General features: G+C 40.3%; 1 protein-coding gene across 1 annotated transcript; it reads right to left on the bottom strand.

Moving 5' to 3' along the window:
- Positions 1-997: 997 nt before the first annotated feature.
- LOC139445326 (inter-alpha-trypsin inhibitor heavy chain H3-like) lies at positions 998-10,884 on the bottom strand. The gene is made up of 6 exons (XM_071226449.1): positions 10,800-10,884; positions 9,667-9,733; positions 6,588-6,638; positions 4,653-4,769; positions 3,082-3,543; positions 998-2,248 (listed from the first exon to the last, which is right to left on the bottom strand). Exons 1-6 carry the CDS (start codon positions 10,863-10,865, stop codon positions 1,986-1,988), a joined length of 1,026 nt encoding a protein of 341 aa, XP_071082550.1. The 5' UTR covers positions 10,866-10,884; the 3' UTR covers positions 998-1,985.
- Between the last annotated feature and the right edge of the window lie 5,584 nt (positions 10,885-16,468).

Raw genomic sequence — 16,468 nt, 5'->3', positions numbered from 1 at the left:
TTGTATTAAATGTAGTTCGCCTGAAAAAAGGGTCGTTCCTGTTGATTTTAAATGTTATAAAAATAATACGTACACGTATTTCCTGTATAATGAATTACATAATTGTACATATACAATTACACATGCTGCAGATGAATTTTCAAGTTGAAGGGTTATTTATAAAGCATATAGTAAGCATCTACTCATCTACTCAAATGCGAGGATCCCCTCACGCTGTCAACGAGCTCCCTGTTTGCCCCTCGCTGGTGAGAAGGCGATTTTGTTGGGTCCCTGACGCAAATTGGCTTATGGTGATTACGCGGGCTAATTAAATGGTGGGGGTAGAGGACTAAGAATTTGAGTGTTGTTTCCCTCCCAGCAATAACAAGAATTTTTGGGCCGACCCTGAGGACCAAATATATTTTTCCTCTTTTGACTTGAACAAATTAATTATTTTTAAATACATTATAAAATAACAATGTAGACATCACTATGTTTCTGTATCTGAACAATATATCTATTCATGGATGATGGAACTCTTTCGGATGAAGCCGTCGAGTAGATGACAAGTCCCTCTAATGTATAGTTGTCAACGCGTACTTTAAGGAATCAGACATCCATCCACATGTGATTATTGAGGAGGATGACGTCTTTCGTGCTAAAAATAACACACTAGGAACAAATTTATGGTAGCTTTGGGCACAATCGGCTGTGTTCGGGAGTGCTCTGAGGGCGTTCATCTTCAGGTGAAAGTGTTACCTGTCAGTACAACCAGAACAACTCCTTCATGATTATGTTTACCTCGGAAGTACAGTTTGTGTTTATAGTTAATAGGGAAACTAGACTATGACTGTCCGTGTTTATAGGTGAGGTGACATAGGGTTTATCGTTGCCTTCAAGAATAATGCACTTATAAAGCTTCGTGCATGTGTGTGTGTGTGTGTGTGTGAGAGAGAGAGAGAGAGAGAGAGAGAGAGAGAGAGAGAGAGAGAGAGAGATGGGCGATGGGGTAGTAGTATAGTGGTTAAAGCGTTCGCTCGTCACGAAAATATCCGGGTTTGATTTCCCACATGGGTACAATGCTTGATGCCCATTTCTGGTATCCACCGCCGTGATATTGCTGGAATAGTGCTAAAAGCGGCGTAAAACCATACTCACACACTCCGAGATATAACTGGAATTGCGAGTGTGGGAGGAACTATAGTAAATGATGATCATATGAGGATATTGGTTTTCAGTGGATGGTTCGATGCTCTTGGCTGGTTTCCCTGTACCAAGTTTGATATAAAACTCGTAGAAGGTCTCATTGTCGCCGGATTGAATGACGTCAAACACCCAACGTCTATATGACACAATTTTATTAGTCATAATATTGGGACAAACGTGTTTTAGAAACACATGTGAATTATGATTTCGCGCTCCCTACAACATCGCAAACGTAATACATACACACACCGTTACTGATTATTTCATGGCGTCACAGCGTATCACTGACGTAAGAGGCGACTAACGGGATCGGGTGGTCAGGCTCGTTGACTTTGTTGGTGCATGTCATCGTATCTCAATTGTGGAGATCGATGTTCATGTCAATCACTGGATTGTCTGCTTGTCTCGATTATTTACAGGCCAAAAGTGGAGTATTGAATTGCTGACTGCGGCTTTAAACAGCAAACAAACAAAACTATGCATCCAAGAGTGGATATTTCACTGGGAACGGTACAATCCGTATTAGAGGGGTATTCACTGTATGTCATTTAGCCAGTGTTTGGTATTCACTGCTGCAAGATTATTTAAATAAACTAATCCAATTATATTCGTAGTTTATAAAGCATATATTGTAACCATTTCCAATATGGTAATATGTTTACGTTCTGACATTATATATGATTCTGTGAAAATCTTTGTATTCTGAGAACAGTGGTTCTCTTTAGGCCAACATCGGTTTCGTGATCACTCGTCTCTTTCCGTAACCTTGTCCCAACACAGTTGAAAGTGAGTGCAGGTGTTCAGTGAAACCTTATGATCTCTGTGTCCCGAAGATGTGAGACCATGTAGTCGATGTAGTTACCGTCAACAATGCTGTCCCCGCCACGTCGGAGACGCCAGCAGGTCACATTTCTCCCTGTACCGTGATTCGTGCGTTCAGTTAATGTAGCCATGCTGAAAGTGTGCGTGCTGTAAAAAGGGGAGACAACTGCGATTTTCCCCTTTCTCTTTCCGTTCCTTACTTGCACGGAAGTGAGTAGCACACTTTTATGGACAAACTGGCCTGGTAAGAAAAAAAGACATTTTAAAAATGTATTTAATGAGAGATACTTCCAGCTTGGTTAAAGTGGTTACAAAACAAGTGGTTACAGTGTTCGCTCGCCACGCCGAAGACCCGGGTTCGATTCCCCACATGGGTACAATGTGAAGCCCATTGCCGGTGCCCCACGCCTTGTTATTGCTGAAATAATGCTAAAAGTGGCGTCAAACAATACTCACTCACTGGCTAAAGGGGGATGTCGTCTCAGGCGGCGCAATTCGCAGTTGCGCCGCTTGAGCATGCTAGAAAATTATGATCGTGGGTTCGAATCCCGGTTCACCGCGATTATGTTTCTCGGTTTGTCAGCACCATACCCGTGCTCGTAGGTTTCATCAAAGTGGTAAACGTCTGAGAGCGGCATCACTTCGGACTTTCTAACATTAAAGAGCACGCCGTGATATAACTGGAATACTGTTCAAAGCAGCGTTTAACCTAACTCACTCAATCATTCACTTAATGGCTAAAGCGTTGGCACGTCACGTCGATTCTCCATGTTTGCCAAGGCCCCAGGCTAGGAGTGAATTACTTAATGAGTGAAAGTAACATAAATCTATGTTACCTTACTGAAAATGATCCAGAAAAGAAATAATCTGCGGAGTGACGACACACCCATATGTGTCACTTTCGAATTATTTGATGTAATCAAACAGCGGATGACGTCATTTCTTTTTACAGTGAAAATACTAAATCGATCGAAATATTGTCTACAAGTAATATCACTGTTACATTTGGAACTTCAGTTAATTGATTTTTGAGTTGTGAGGTTTTTTTTAGAGATATCACAAAACATGCATTACCCAAGAGGCCATGGCATGGCGCGGTAAGTCCTGTAGAATCTGCAATGTAGAACCCAAGGTAGGCGAAGTTCGGATTTGGTGACGGCACATCGTGATTTCGGGACGTCACGTCGTGATTTGATGGCGTCATATGACTCTGGACAATCTCTGACATCGATTCTCCAACATTATGGGATGGCTCCACGAAAGAGTCCTCATAATCCACTGATATCTCGTGACGTCTGATGACAAGCGTTACGTTTTTGTTTCTGAAGGTCACGGCCAAGAGATTCTGGCCAACGACGACCCGATGACCGTACAAGCGGAAGGCTGTCATACCTGACCAGCTGAAGGTATATCGGTTGATCTGGACGCCTCTTCTAGTGGCGAATATTCTCACATTATGACGAATAATGGCCACTGATCCCAGGTACGTCTTGCGTGTCTCGTTTCGTTCAATTATTTTGGCGTTGACGAAAAGCGCTGAAAAGAATTATTCCATATCAGTTAAAGGTGCCAATAGTGGATTCTGTTTTAGATCATCGTCTCAGTGATATTCCTTGTGAAGAGCACTCCCCAATCGTACAACACAAAACTGTGGAATATCCTAGTTTTTGTTTGTTTGTTTGATGTTTAACGCCACCCACAGCAATATTCCAGCTATATGACGGCGGTCTGTAAATAATCGTGTCTTGACCGGACAATCCAGTGATTGATATAGTGAGCATTGCGATGACATGCATCAACCAAGTCAGCGAGCCTGACCACCCGATCCCGTTAGTCGCCTCTTTCGACAAGCAAAGTCGCCTTTCATGGCAAGCATGAGTTGCTGAAGACCTATTCTAGGTCACTCTACTCTCTACCGATGGAGCATATCCTGCTGGGTTGTCACAGAGTGTGATATTTTTAGTGTTGTGAGACTAGTTTTAAAAGAAAATCTGTGATATATTGCTAGTTATTGTACTGTCCTTTGATGACAGATTTGATTTAACCCAAGTGAAGCCACAATACGCTCACTCACTCGTTTAATAGAAACTGAGAGATTCGTCTAGATAATTCTCATTAAAAACCAATATCGACAACTGTCCAGTTATCTCTTGACACAAACAATAAATAATAACCCTGGCCTCATTATGTTTTGAATCCCTGGTTCGCTCCGTTCTGTCAGTACCAACGACTGGTGATCGAGTAATCGTGGGTTTCACAAAAACTGGAACATGTCTAGGGTTTGGTTTGGTTTGTTGTTTTACGCCGCACTCAGCAATATTCCATCTATATGACGGCGGTCTGTAAATAATCGAGTCTGGACCAGACAATCCAGGGATTGACATCATGAACATCGATCCACGCAATTGGTATTGATGACATGCATCAACCGAGGCAGCGAGCCTGACCTCCCGATCCCCTTAGTCGCCTCTTACAAACAGCCATGGTCGCTTTTTACGGCAAGCATGGGTTGCTGAAGACCTATTCTACCCCGGATCTTCATGGGTCACATGTCTAGGAACAGGGTACAGTTATAAAAAGCGAACTTTGGTGATCGTAACTCCCCGTCGTGTCTACAACTCAGTCAGAGAAGGGAGACCACTCACACAGGTTTTGGTGTTGAAGGAGACGGAGCACCTCTCCCTGTTGCCCGCCGACATGGAAGCATAGCGGATAGCTGATCAACAACCCCTGCACGTCCACTATGAAGTCTGGGTCACCGTCTACAAACACAGCATCGAGGATTACAGTCGAATCGAATGTATATGGCGCTCAATATTTTTTTAATAATTTGTTTATTTTTCTTGAGCATTTACACGGTTTTGCAGGACAATATAATCACATAAATATAGAATGACAGCCTGACCAAAGTTTTTTAAACTAATTTCTGTTACAATTAATGACGGAAGTTTTTTCTTAATTTATAAAATTCAGTGAGCTCCTGTATGAATTGGAATGTTGGTGGATATTTATTATTTCTAAAGTTGAAAATGATTCGTTTTGACAAAAAAATGATGAGGTTTAAACGGCTGTTATTTTTCGATAAATAACCCAAAACAACTTTTTCTTTAGATGTTGTTACCGGGTTTGGGGTTTTGTGCGATATCGAAATTTCCATGTCTCTCGCCAATTGGAGCTGACTTTGTTACATTCCAAAAATATATGTATAAGATCGCCTGTTTCATTAGAACAGTAGCTACAACTTGTACTGTCTACGTATCCCATTTTATGGCGCTCAATATGCTGAAGCAGTTTGTTGACACAGTAGTACTTCACTCCAGTTGGAATTCGAGACACGTGATGATAAAACTGTGCATTAAACACATGGTACGTTTGAATTCTACTTGTACATACAGGTCTTCATATCTAACATATGACAGACTTCGAGATATACATTTATCGTTGCGGCGTGCATTCAACTCCCACGGTTACTTTGACATTTTCATCATTGAACATATATCATCCACAAAATGTGTACAGGTAGTGGTCAGTTTAAAGGCTGAGTGAATGAGTTAAAAGTTAACGTCGCATCGGCATTATTTCAGCCATATAGCGACGAGAACAAGTTGAGTCATGAATGCAAATTTCTCTTAAAAATAAATATATTTGTCAAATATATTTGGGCATACAATATTATTCATACAATTAAAACGGGGTGTTCTCACAGTGGGAACAACCCTAACACAGGCCACCGGCAACTTAAATGCTGAAACATATTAAACATTGCATGCAACTATTATAAACGTGCAAGTCGGGTTTGGTGCATCGAATTGACATGGAACGATACCAATTTTGCAGTGTGTGGTCTTTGGGTATATTTTACGGGCGTTTGGGTCAACCCCGGTCCCCTCTCTGACTTTTTGCTGGGCCTGGTGTGTGAGAGAGATCTGGCCTCTATTCTTCCAATAGTTTGTCAGGGCTAGTAGAATAAGGGTAGAATGCTTGTGTGTATTAACTTTCCGATATTGACACTGTCTCTCTTTAAACGTCATTAGATAATATATAATAACCTACTCGAAACTCGCAATTACGGAGGGGGCACGGGTGGCCCAGTCACCTAAGGCGGCGCGACTCGTTGTGCAGAGTTGCGTCCCTTGGGCACGCAAGAAAGCTATGATTGTGGGTTCGAATCTTGGTTCGCCCCGATTACGTTTCTAGGTTTGTCATCACCATACCCGTGCTCGTGGGTTTCACCGAAGTGGTAAACGTCTGAGACCTGCATCACTTCGGGCTTTCCTCCAACATTAAGCTGACACGCCGCGATACTGTTAAAATACTGTTTTTAATACTGTTAAAAGCGGCGTTAAACCAAACTCACTCACTCACTCACTCACTCACTCACTTTCTTTCCCTCGTAAATGGATGCTGAAAAACCCTCGCAAAAGGACGGATAATCCGAAATATCTTGTAGCGGCATATATCTTCCCTTGTTACAGTGAACCTAGCGGGACCTGTCTGGGTGATGGTATTGTATACTAGGATTGACAAGAACTAGAGAATGATGTTCTTAATTCGATATTTATACATATATTCCAACTTACCTACACCATATCTCGATTCGTTTTCAAGTCTCTTTATGTGCTCCCGAAATGCTGCAAAAACATGAAGTTTTAACATAAAAAGTGTATGTAGATGTTATAGATGGTTCTGTTGGAATAGTGATCCATTTGAATTTGAATACAACGGTATCAATTATACATTCAAAACGTATGAATATTTTAGCTCTCTTTCAACCAAACACATCTGTTCCATGACGGCCGAGTGTTAATAATGATCGTGTTGACAGAGTGACACGTTCTCAAAAGAAAAAGAGAGGATGAAGAGTAACATGAAGATGTAAAGAGGATCCCTTTCAATATATATGTAAGCATAATCACGTACTGGCAACGGACCGTGACCATTTACATAAATTGTTGCAAGCTCCTCCCCAGCGCGTTTCACCTTCGTTAGACTCTCGGCTGACATCGCAGCCGTCTGTTTGGAAGAGGCCCTTCCAGGGCTCTTAATTGGGTGGGGGCGGTCGGGAAGCCTAGTGGTTAAAGTGTTCGCTCGTCACGTCGAAATTGCTGTAATGTTGCTAAAAGCGGCGTGAAACCAAACTCACTCACTCAATCAAGTGAGTGGGGTATGGTTTTACACCTCTTCCAGCAATATCACGGCGGGGGACACCACAAATGGGCTTCACACATTGTACCCATGTCGGGAATCAAACCCGGGTCTTCGACGTGACGAGCGAACGCTTTAACCACTAGGCTACCCGACCACCCCACTAGACTCTTGACGTGTGCCTTCTCACCCAAGATGTAGTCACGTTTATTTTTTTTATTATGTCATTGTCAATGCAATCAAAGTGAATATTGAAAATGTTTACTAATGACCAGATTTCCCAGATGAATTTACCTATTTGCTTGTTTGATCAGATTGGTTCGAGATTGCAGACGAACAGAAAATCCCCAAACTGCCCCCCTTACATGATACCATTTGCATGATAGTTGAAATAAAAAAGAAATTCAATCTGAAAAGCAAAGAAAATAATTCAGCTGGGTGAAGAATATTCGGCGTCACGGAAGTCATCACTTGTTTGCAAACATTACGGTCTGTTGGTTGCGAGTTCAAAGTTGCGAGTTTAAAAGGGACATAACTCTTGCTAGAACCTCCTTTATTCCGGGGTGTTTTGTACTCTAAATCGGTCTAGATCTCGTCACCCAACAATTCAAATGTATACGAATTGCACTTTATTTTAGAAATTTGATTTGGAGAAGTGTATCCCGCCCCAATGACGCACAATCAACCAGTTCAAACATTGTTATCATCCGATTGTCAGCTCCCGTTGTATTCCGCGGCCCCAAAAAACTAGATTTTTTGTAAATTCTACAACTAATTTTTGATGATTTTGAACACAGTTCAGCAAACTTTTAAGCTTAATTTTCGTGAATTTTTGCTAGTTTTGAACCTGATTGACTTGTGGCAGGCATGTAGCTGACAAACGTGTCCATGGCCTGTATAGTTTATTGAAGTGAATCTGTTAACATACAGACATGCACTATCGGTAAGCAATAATACAAAAGCCAACTTCATTTCCAAAACGAAATCAGGATATCGATTTCATTTAGCCATTTCTCAAAACGTAAAATTTTTAAAAGGTGGTTGTAAATTGTTTGGGTTGTTTTTCCTTTTTTCCATGTGACACAAACACTACAAGTAATTATGTGGAATGAATGAATTAATAAAATACAAATCTAACAACGACTTTCGTTTTAGTAACCTTTGCAACTTTTACACTACAACAGCCTTCGACTCATATGTTAAAATTATGCTTATTATTTGATGAATTTTGTACGAGGTCTGAAAGTGATCTTCTGCAAGAGAGATACATTTCTGCATATACAACGGGAACTGGATATCATCATTCATCAAGCTCTTTTTACTAACGACCCGTGAAGATTCGGGGTAGAATAGGTCTTCATCAACCCATGCTGGCCGTAAAGGGCGACTATGCTTGTCGTAAGGGGCGACTAACGGGATCGGGTGGTCAGGCTCGCTGACTTTTTGATGCATGTCATCGCATCCCAATCGCATCCCAGATGCTCAAGATATCAATCACTGGATTGTCTGATCAAGACTCGATTATTTACAGACCGCCGACATATAGCTGGAATACTGCTGAGTGCGGCGTAAAATAACAAACAACAACAACAACAACAACAACAACAACAACAACAACAATATTACCAACATATGACAGGGGGACTTCAATTCGTCTTCGGTATCCCCACGGAGCTAAGTGGTGGAGTGAAACCCTATTTGTTATCATACCGACGTCAACATTTCATTAGGTTTGATTATTTATAACTTCAGTTCGCATATTTCCCGCCCTGATAAGAAAGCTTGCGGTTAGTTTCGTTGTACAGATATGATAGCAAACTGTTCAATGGTCGAATATTTATCACTATATCTTCTTGTAATAGTATTAGTACATTGTTATTCCGGGTTAGAGTAGTCCCCGACAACCAACGATTACCGTACGACTTGGCTGTTTGCATTGTTTATCATCCAAAACTGGCTCCCACAGGAGATATCGCTTTGTTGAGATCAAGCGATATCTACACTGTAGATAGAAATACAAATCTACCATTTACCATTTATACTCATACATCCTCCATTTATACTCATATTGGTTAATAAATATCGTATGTGCACTAGTGCAAATATCATTTCACGCGCGCCAGTGTATTGTTTGCGTCGTCCGGACGGCATTGTTGACGTCATTCAGAATGACGCCACACCAGAAACGACGTCACAGCTGAAGATTGTTTGCTTTCTCAGACAGCGGTCGTGATCAGTAAGCTCGTGAAATACAAGAATTCTGACTCTTGTTTCGTAAAATCAGTATGACACACGTTTGTATAATAATCTTCATACATCAATCACTGGTATGTCTCGATTATTTATTTGATATCCCGGGGATCTTGCAGTGAGTAGGTTAAACAAACGACAAACAAACTCAATATCCTTACAATATTATTGGATGTTGTTTAAAAGGAACAGAATTGTGCTTTCTAATCTTATAAGCTGTTTGTGTTTCGGTTGACCACTGCACATATGTGGGCGCGATTTTACCTCTTTCGTTCATTGGTGCTTCAAACTGAAAGGGGAACCCCCTTTTCTTCTCTGCATTTCCATTGGCCTGAAAGACGAAGACGGTCATACAATATGCAACAAGGAAATCAATTCCGAAACTATTGTAAAAAGATTGTATAGGTTTATATTTCGCATGTGTTAATGAGAGGGAGACAGTTTACAATGTTAATATTTTCGCGTAGGATGTACCGCAGAAATCTGTAAGTTGCTTTAAAATTTGTGGGTTTTTTTAGCAAATAATTTTACTAAATTAAATAATAATCAATTACTTTTATGCATTTGTTAGATACTTCATATACGAAGGTTTACATAAAGTATATATGTATACTTGTTTCATAATGATATAAAGTAATCATATATAAAATGTATCAGTTGGAATTCCGTTTATGAATTATTGTCCCGTGAACGTTAAATCATGGTTATATCATTGAGAAGTAGAGTCAGTGAGTTTGGTTTAACGCAGTTTTGAGCAGTATTTCAGTTATACAACGGCGCGTTAGCTTGATGTGGTACAGTGGTAGGAAGACCCAAGGTGATGAAGGTCTCAGATACTTTAACCCACGAGCACGGGGTGGAGGTGACAAGCCTAGATACACGGTCAGGGCGAATGTTGGATTCGACTTCATCATCATAGTATCTGTATAGCGAACTGCGACGCCTCAGGCGACTGGGCCACCCGTGCCCACAAGAGAAATGCTTATTCCAATATTGATGATAAGTATTAATCAATACAAAAAGGACGTGAAGTCAACGTGCATAGCTTAAAAGACACATCAAGCTCTGACAATGTGGCAGTTATGGCAAATTTTGATGAAAGTAAACAAAGACGTAGCATTAAAAGATTATCCTAATCCCACAGAGACATTCACAACAGTAAACCTTGTCATTAAGAAAAAGGTTAATCCCAGGGGCATGCACTTATGACGCTTGTTAAGCCCATTAATTGATTAATTAAGCACTTACATGTACCATAAATATGCATTTTATGGTACGATTTGACAGACACACAAATGCGTCTTGCCACATAATGATCGGAGAAAACAAAAACATATTTTCAAAAACCCCAATCAACGTTATATTAAGATTTTTTCAACAAAACATCAAAGATTTACCCGTCCTGTTGAAGAACAGACTGCCCCCATGAGCAGGGCGAAACACATCAGCCTGCAGACCGCCATCTTGTCAACACAGGCGCAGTCGGTGTCTATTTCAGTGGTATCAGCATCCTCGCTCTTGTCGATATCACAAAACTCGGTGTCGATTTCAACATTTCATTCCGAGCCTGGAGTGTCGATGAATGTGTCTAGTGTATGCCGTCTATACTTTCGGGCAAAAGAAAGTATACCCTTGAAAATTAGATTTCACAAAAATATTACAAATGTTATCAAGACGTTACGAGGCTGGAAACAGTTGCTAAAACACTGCAAACTTAACGTCCAAAAGCATAACTATGGTACCCGTGTCATATTTATCCCCATAGCATATAACCTTCAATCTCTTATTTGTTTCATCTTTAGCCACCCTCAGACATGGGCGTATACTTCTATTGCTCGGCACTATATATGTAGACATTTAAAATTGCGTGAGTGTGTGGGGTTTAACGTCTCTCTGAAGAGTACAGTAATCTGTGTTTATAACGAACACGCTTATTACGAACTGACAGATAAAACGAACTTAATTTTAGTCCCGACCATCTGTTGTATACATGCTGTAAATATGCTTATAACGAACTACGGTTATTACGAACTAAAATTATTGGTCCCTTTGTGTTCGTTATAACCGTAGTTTACTGTATTTCCGTCGTCAGATCATAGTTTAATTAGGGAGAATAGTCAGAAGTTAGGGATGCTGTATACATTTACCTCTTTGGTGAAATTCACGAATTTGGGCATAGTATTCGTGCAAGCATCACGTTTATGGCGAATTCCGGATTCGAACAACTGCTCCGATGATCCCTGGCACAGCTAAGGGACGCAACTGTGCACAGACTAATGGATGACCGCTGCTCCAAATATATCAAACCAACAGTTTACGCTCAGTTACACCCGGGCGGGTCTCTATTGTTGTGAACACCTGACTTGTTATTTGTGATAGCTGCATCTTGGAAACGAAATAACTATCCATGGTAACATGTAAGTTCGGTATATCGTCTCTCTTGGTGCTACTGAACGGAAATACAGAGACTGGTAGCATATCCTAGCTGTGATGCACAAGCTATGCTTTACGTGGAACCTCGCTTGCGCAGCGCAACTAAGACATGGTCTATGGATGTACATGGTACACATGCGCAAACGATTGGCAGCAAGTTAGCATTAGTAATTGTTTATTGTTTCTCATTTCCATGCTTCAGACAACGGCAGAAGAAGATAAAAACAATTAAGGAAAACAATCCCTTTGGGAGATAATACTTTTCATAAATATTTGCAAAAATGCATCAGGATGTGGTCGTTAACGTGCTGTACTTGTGGTTAAGTGGGTATGTTATTTGCTTAAGGTATTTAAACATGGATTACACCGACGACAAACATAGCGATAGGCAGAGTTACTTCCCTCCTTCGACTATCCAAAATGCGTCTCGAATTTCTTTCATTCGTCACCACACGCCCTTTTCCTTACCCTGCAAGCAGCCGCCGTCATATAGCTGGAATATTGCTGAGTGCGGCGTTAAACAACAAACCAACCTGCAAGAAGCATTCGTGACCACCTCATGTTATTTCGGGAACAAGTTACGGAAAGGGGCGAGTGGTGGCGAATGGTTGCACATTTCCGTAACCATTCGTGACCAACTCGTTCCATTTCGGGACACACTTATTGTAGACTCGTGCTCTATATTGGGGTATGAACGCAACTACTTCCAACAAGAACGATAACTCTTCTACCGATCATTAATATTTATTGTCTGCAGAAGCCTGATCCAAAGGCTGCAAATGACAGACATAGACACATTGAACATATTGGCGATCTTTGGCTGAGGTTTACCAGTTTGAAACACTGTAGTAGCCCTTCGCCGCGTTGTTGAGGGGGCATTTCGAATTAGATAGCAAGAGTACTTAGCTGAAGGACTTAAATCAACAATACAAATCGCTCAGAGCTATTTGATGACCTTTCACTGAAGTGTCAAAATCAAGAATGACCCAAGTGCACGGAGAAATTGCATGGCTCACGTGCATGTCTGGGTTGTACCGAAACCGTTCTAACTGTTGCTGGCATTATTCAAAGCTGATCAGACCCATCATGCAATTTATTATTTCAGGATCGCCTTCCCTTTTTTGAAAGTATGTCATTATGTCATTTACTCGCATGGCCACCATTTCTCTCTTATTTAGAGGTGACCCGTGAAGATCCAGGGTAGAATAGGTCTTCTGCAACCCATGCTTGCCGTAGAAGGCGTCTATGATTGTCGTAAAAGGCGACTAACGGGATCGGGTGGTCAGGCTCGCTGACTTGGTTGATGCATGTCATCGTATCCCAATTGCGTGGATCGATGCTCATGATGTTAATCACTGGATTGTCTGGTCCAGACTCGATTATTTACAGACCGCCGTCATATAGCTGGAATATTGCTGAGTGTGGCGTTAAACAACAAACAAACAACAAATTATTTAGAGGTAGGGTGGAATGACGTCACACCAGAAATGATGTACTAGCTGAAGATTGTTGACGTCATCCGACAATTGTGGTTCGTGATCAGTGCATTTTGTTTTGAGCATAAAATAATTAAGAAATAAAGGGTAATAAAGAAACAAACATTTTTTTATTTTTTTAAAAATATTTTTATTTCAATTCAGTAGACATGAATAAAGCATTGGTATATGGGGTATATAAGTGTAGCAATTCATAGAATCTTAAAACATGATCAGATATGGGTATGTACATATATTGATTGACTGAGAAATTATAAGTAGGCTGATAATTCCTTCCATTTTCTGTCGAATATGTTACTACTACTATTTTTCACTGCGATAAATGTTTCTATTTTACACACACCTTTCAATATTTTTATGAAAAAAAAGGAAAGCATTAGGGAGTTTTCTTAATGCTTGACTTGTGAATGAATTTTTTTGCAAGAAGAATTATATGTTTAAAAAGGTAGTTGTTTTTGTTGTAGCAAAATAACTTATCCAGAATGGTAATATGAATATCATAAGCAAGTTTCGAGTTTAGGTATATTTCAATTTCTAACAAAAATTCCATTACAAAAAAAGCATTCTACATACACATGGTATAGGGTTTCAGATTCAGAGACACAAAAAGAGCGTATATCATCATCCATTAACTTCACTTTCAATAATTCCTTTTTGGTATACAGAGCTCTATTTATTAATCTGTACTGGAAATCTATTAGTTTAACATCATTGGTACACATTCTACAATTAGAGAAAACATTATTCCATAAAATGTTTTGATTTAAGTTCACCTTCCCATTTATCACACATCAGAGAATTGTTGTAGCTATGAGTTTATCATAACATATTCTGAAATTATTACTGATTTACTGACCTCGCTCTCGCTCGGAAAATTCAAGTATTATGGGGGCGGTCGGGTAGCCTAGTGGTTAAAGCGTTCGCTCGTCACGCCGAAGACCCGGGTTCGATTCCCGACATGGGTACAATGTGTGAAGCCCATTTCTGGTGTCCCCCGCCGTGATATTGCTGGAATATTGCTAAAAGCGGCTTAAAACCAAACTCACTCACTCACTCACTCAAGTATTATGACACTCGTTTAGTAAACTCAATATGACACACATGCTGGTATAATAATAACTCTATACGTGTAACTCATTGGTCTCTATACGTGTAACTCATTGGTCCGGATAAGTACAAACACCAATAGCACTTGCGGACACGTATTAATAACATCAGTCTGTAATCAGTGAATGTGCTTGTGCCCATGACGTCAGCTGAATGTGGTTTGATGGAAGTGTTCCGTGTCACGAGATATGCATGTACATGTCTCCATGTTATTGTAAACGACATGCCCCCAAGTGACCGATATATCAAGGGGATGACAAGTCACGGGTCAACCATTGTATCACCAGTACAGCGCCTTGTAGAGCTACTACGTGTCGGTGTTTACATACACCGTGCCAGCAACCATGCAGCCCCGGCCGATAGAGCTGACCAGTGGTCAGTGACTGGTATATCAAGGTACACAACTGGTAGTATTGCAACTAGGTGTAATTCAGCCCTGCGCACTGTACTGCTGACAAGAGACCAGATGGATTGTGTCCTTGAAAGTCCATATCAGTAAATAAATTCATCATGTTGTGTTGTTGTGTTGTTTGTTTGTTTGTTTGTTCGTTGTTTAACGCCGAACTCGGCAATATTCCAGTTTTATTATGGTGGTCTGTAAATAATCGAGTCTGCACACTCCAGTGATTGACATCATGAACATCGATCTACGCAATTGGGATACGATGACATGCATCAACCAAGTCAGCAAGCCTGACCACCCGATCACGTTAGTCGCTTCTCGCGACAAGCAAGGCTTGCTGTTAACGAATTCTGACCCGGATCTTCACTGGTTCGTGTTTGTAACCATGCTGGATTACAGCATACATATATCAAAACTGCGCCAAGGACATATCGCTGAAGAGGAAAATGTCGTTCGTCATAAACATGAGGAAGGAATAAATAATATACATGTATTTCAATCCTATGAAAAAAAAAACTTGTATCAAACACATGTGATTTTATATACAAAGGCAAAAGTTACGGTGTCCATCTTTTTAACACGTATTTATTATATTGTTATTTTTTATATAGAAAAACATGATCAAAACATGAGCTCAAAACTCCTCTAAGTTTCTTCGATTAATGAAAGTGTCAGCACCATACCTTGGACTAACATTTAGTCCCAGAAATTTAGTTAAATCTTAAATATACATCTACAAAATATAAAGTAAAATCAAATAGATACCAGAACAATGCGTAAAGGTTTGAGATGAAGCAATCTAGACTTGCCAAATCGTTCTAGGCTTGAGTTGGATTTAATTGAATTTAGTCTATACTTTAGATCGCATATGTTTCAACAAAGTGCCTCAAGTTATTTCGTGTTTTTCTTCAATCTCATTAAAATCAGATCTTAGTTCTCGCTGCCGCTAAAAAAACATTTTGTTTCGCGATAGTGAGAGCTAAGATCTGATTTTAATGAGATTGTGCTTTTCTTCTACCTTAGCGGGCACGTCTACTGTTCAAAGCGAGGTTCAGCTCTCACTAACTCCCCAGTAGCACAATATGTAAATGTATACTCCTTAAGGCCCGTCGTAATGCATATGGTGGAGATCATTGTCGGTGCAACGATAAATTAGAACACGAAAATTGAAAACACTTGATTCTGAAATATCAAACAGAGGTTTCTAATCACAATAACAACCATGGTTGGAAACAGCTGATTTGATCAGCTTATATACAAACAGTGTGTAAATTTAACATTTGAATCCTCACTCTCAGTTTAGCCCGGTTGAATCTCCAGGTAACCTGCATTTAGCTCTTTACGTTGTAAACAGTACTTGTCAGCCTCGGTGGCTGAGTGGGTTTGATCGCTGACTTTGGCATACTAATGTATGCACAACTTGTCTTCTATATTGTAACTTTCTTCTTCGAACGGAGGCTGTTATATTAGGGACATATTGGGCTAGTTTTCTTATGGTTTTATAAATCCAACATCCACATGCAGAAGTGTGCTATGCGAGTTGGTGCCTCACTATTCGAGTGTGAGTTCGAATCCCGGATGGGACTCAAGCCAAAAAGTACAGTTGTAACTATGATTTGTACTTTAC

This window comes from Haliotis cracherodii, unplaced genomic scaffold (assembly GCF_022045235.1).
Source record: "Haliotis cracherodii isolate W230 unplaced genomic scaffold, xgHalCrac1.p SCAF_6, whole genome shotgun sequence".
NCBI lineage: Eukaryota > Metazoa > Mollusca > Gastropoda > Lepetellida > Haliotidae > Haliotis > Haliotis cracherodii.
This window is presented reverse-complemented; position numbering and strand designations above follow the sequence as displayed.

Coding starts and splice junctions, on each gene's coding strand:
- LOC139445326 (XM_071226449.1), bottom strand. CDS start 10,865: ATGGCGGTCTGCAGGCTGATGTGTTTCGCCCTGCTCATGGGGGCAGTC. Junction 4,770..6,587: donor CGAATCGAGATATGGTGTAG/GTAAGTTGGAAT, acceptor CTGTGTTTGTAG/ACGGTGACCCAGACTTCATA. Junction 3,544..4,652: donor CCTTCAACACCAAAACCTGT/GTGAGTGGTCTC, acceptor AATTCTTTTCAG/CGCTTTTCGTCAACGCCAAA.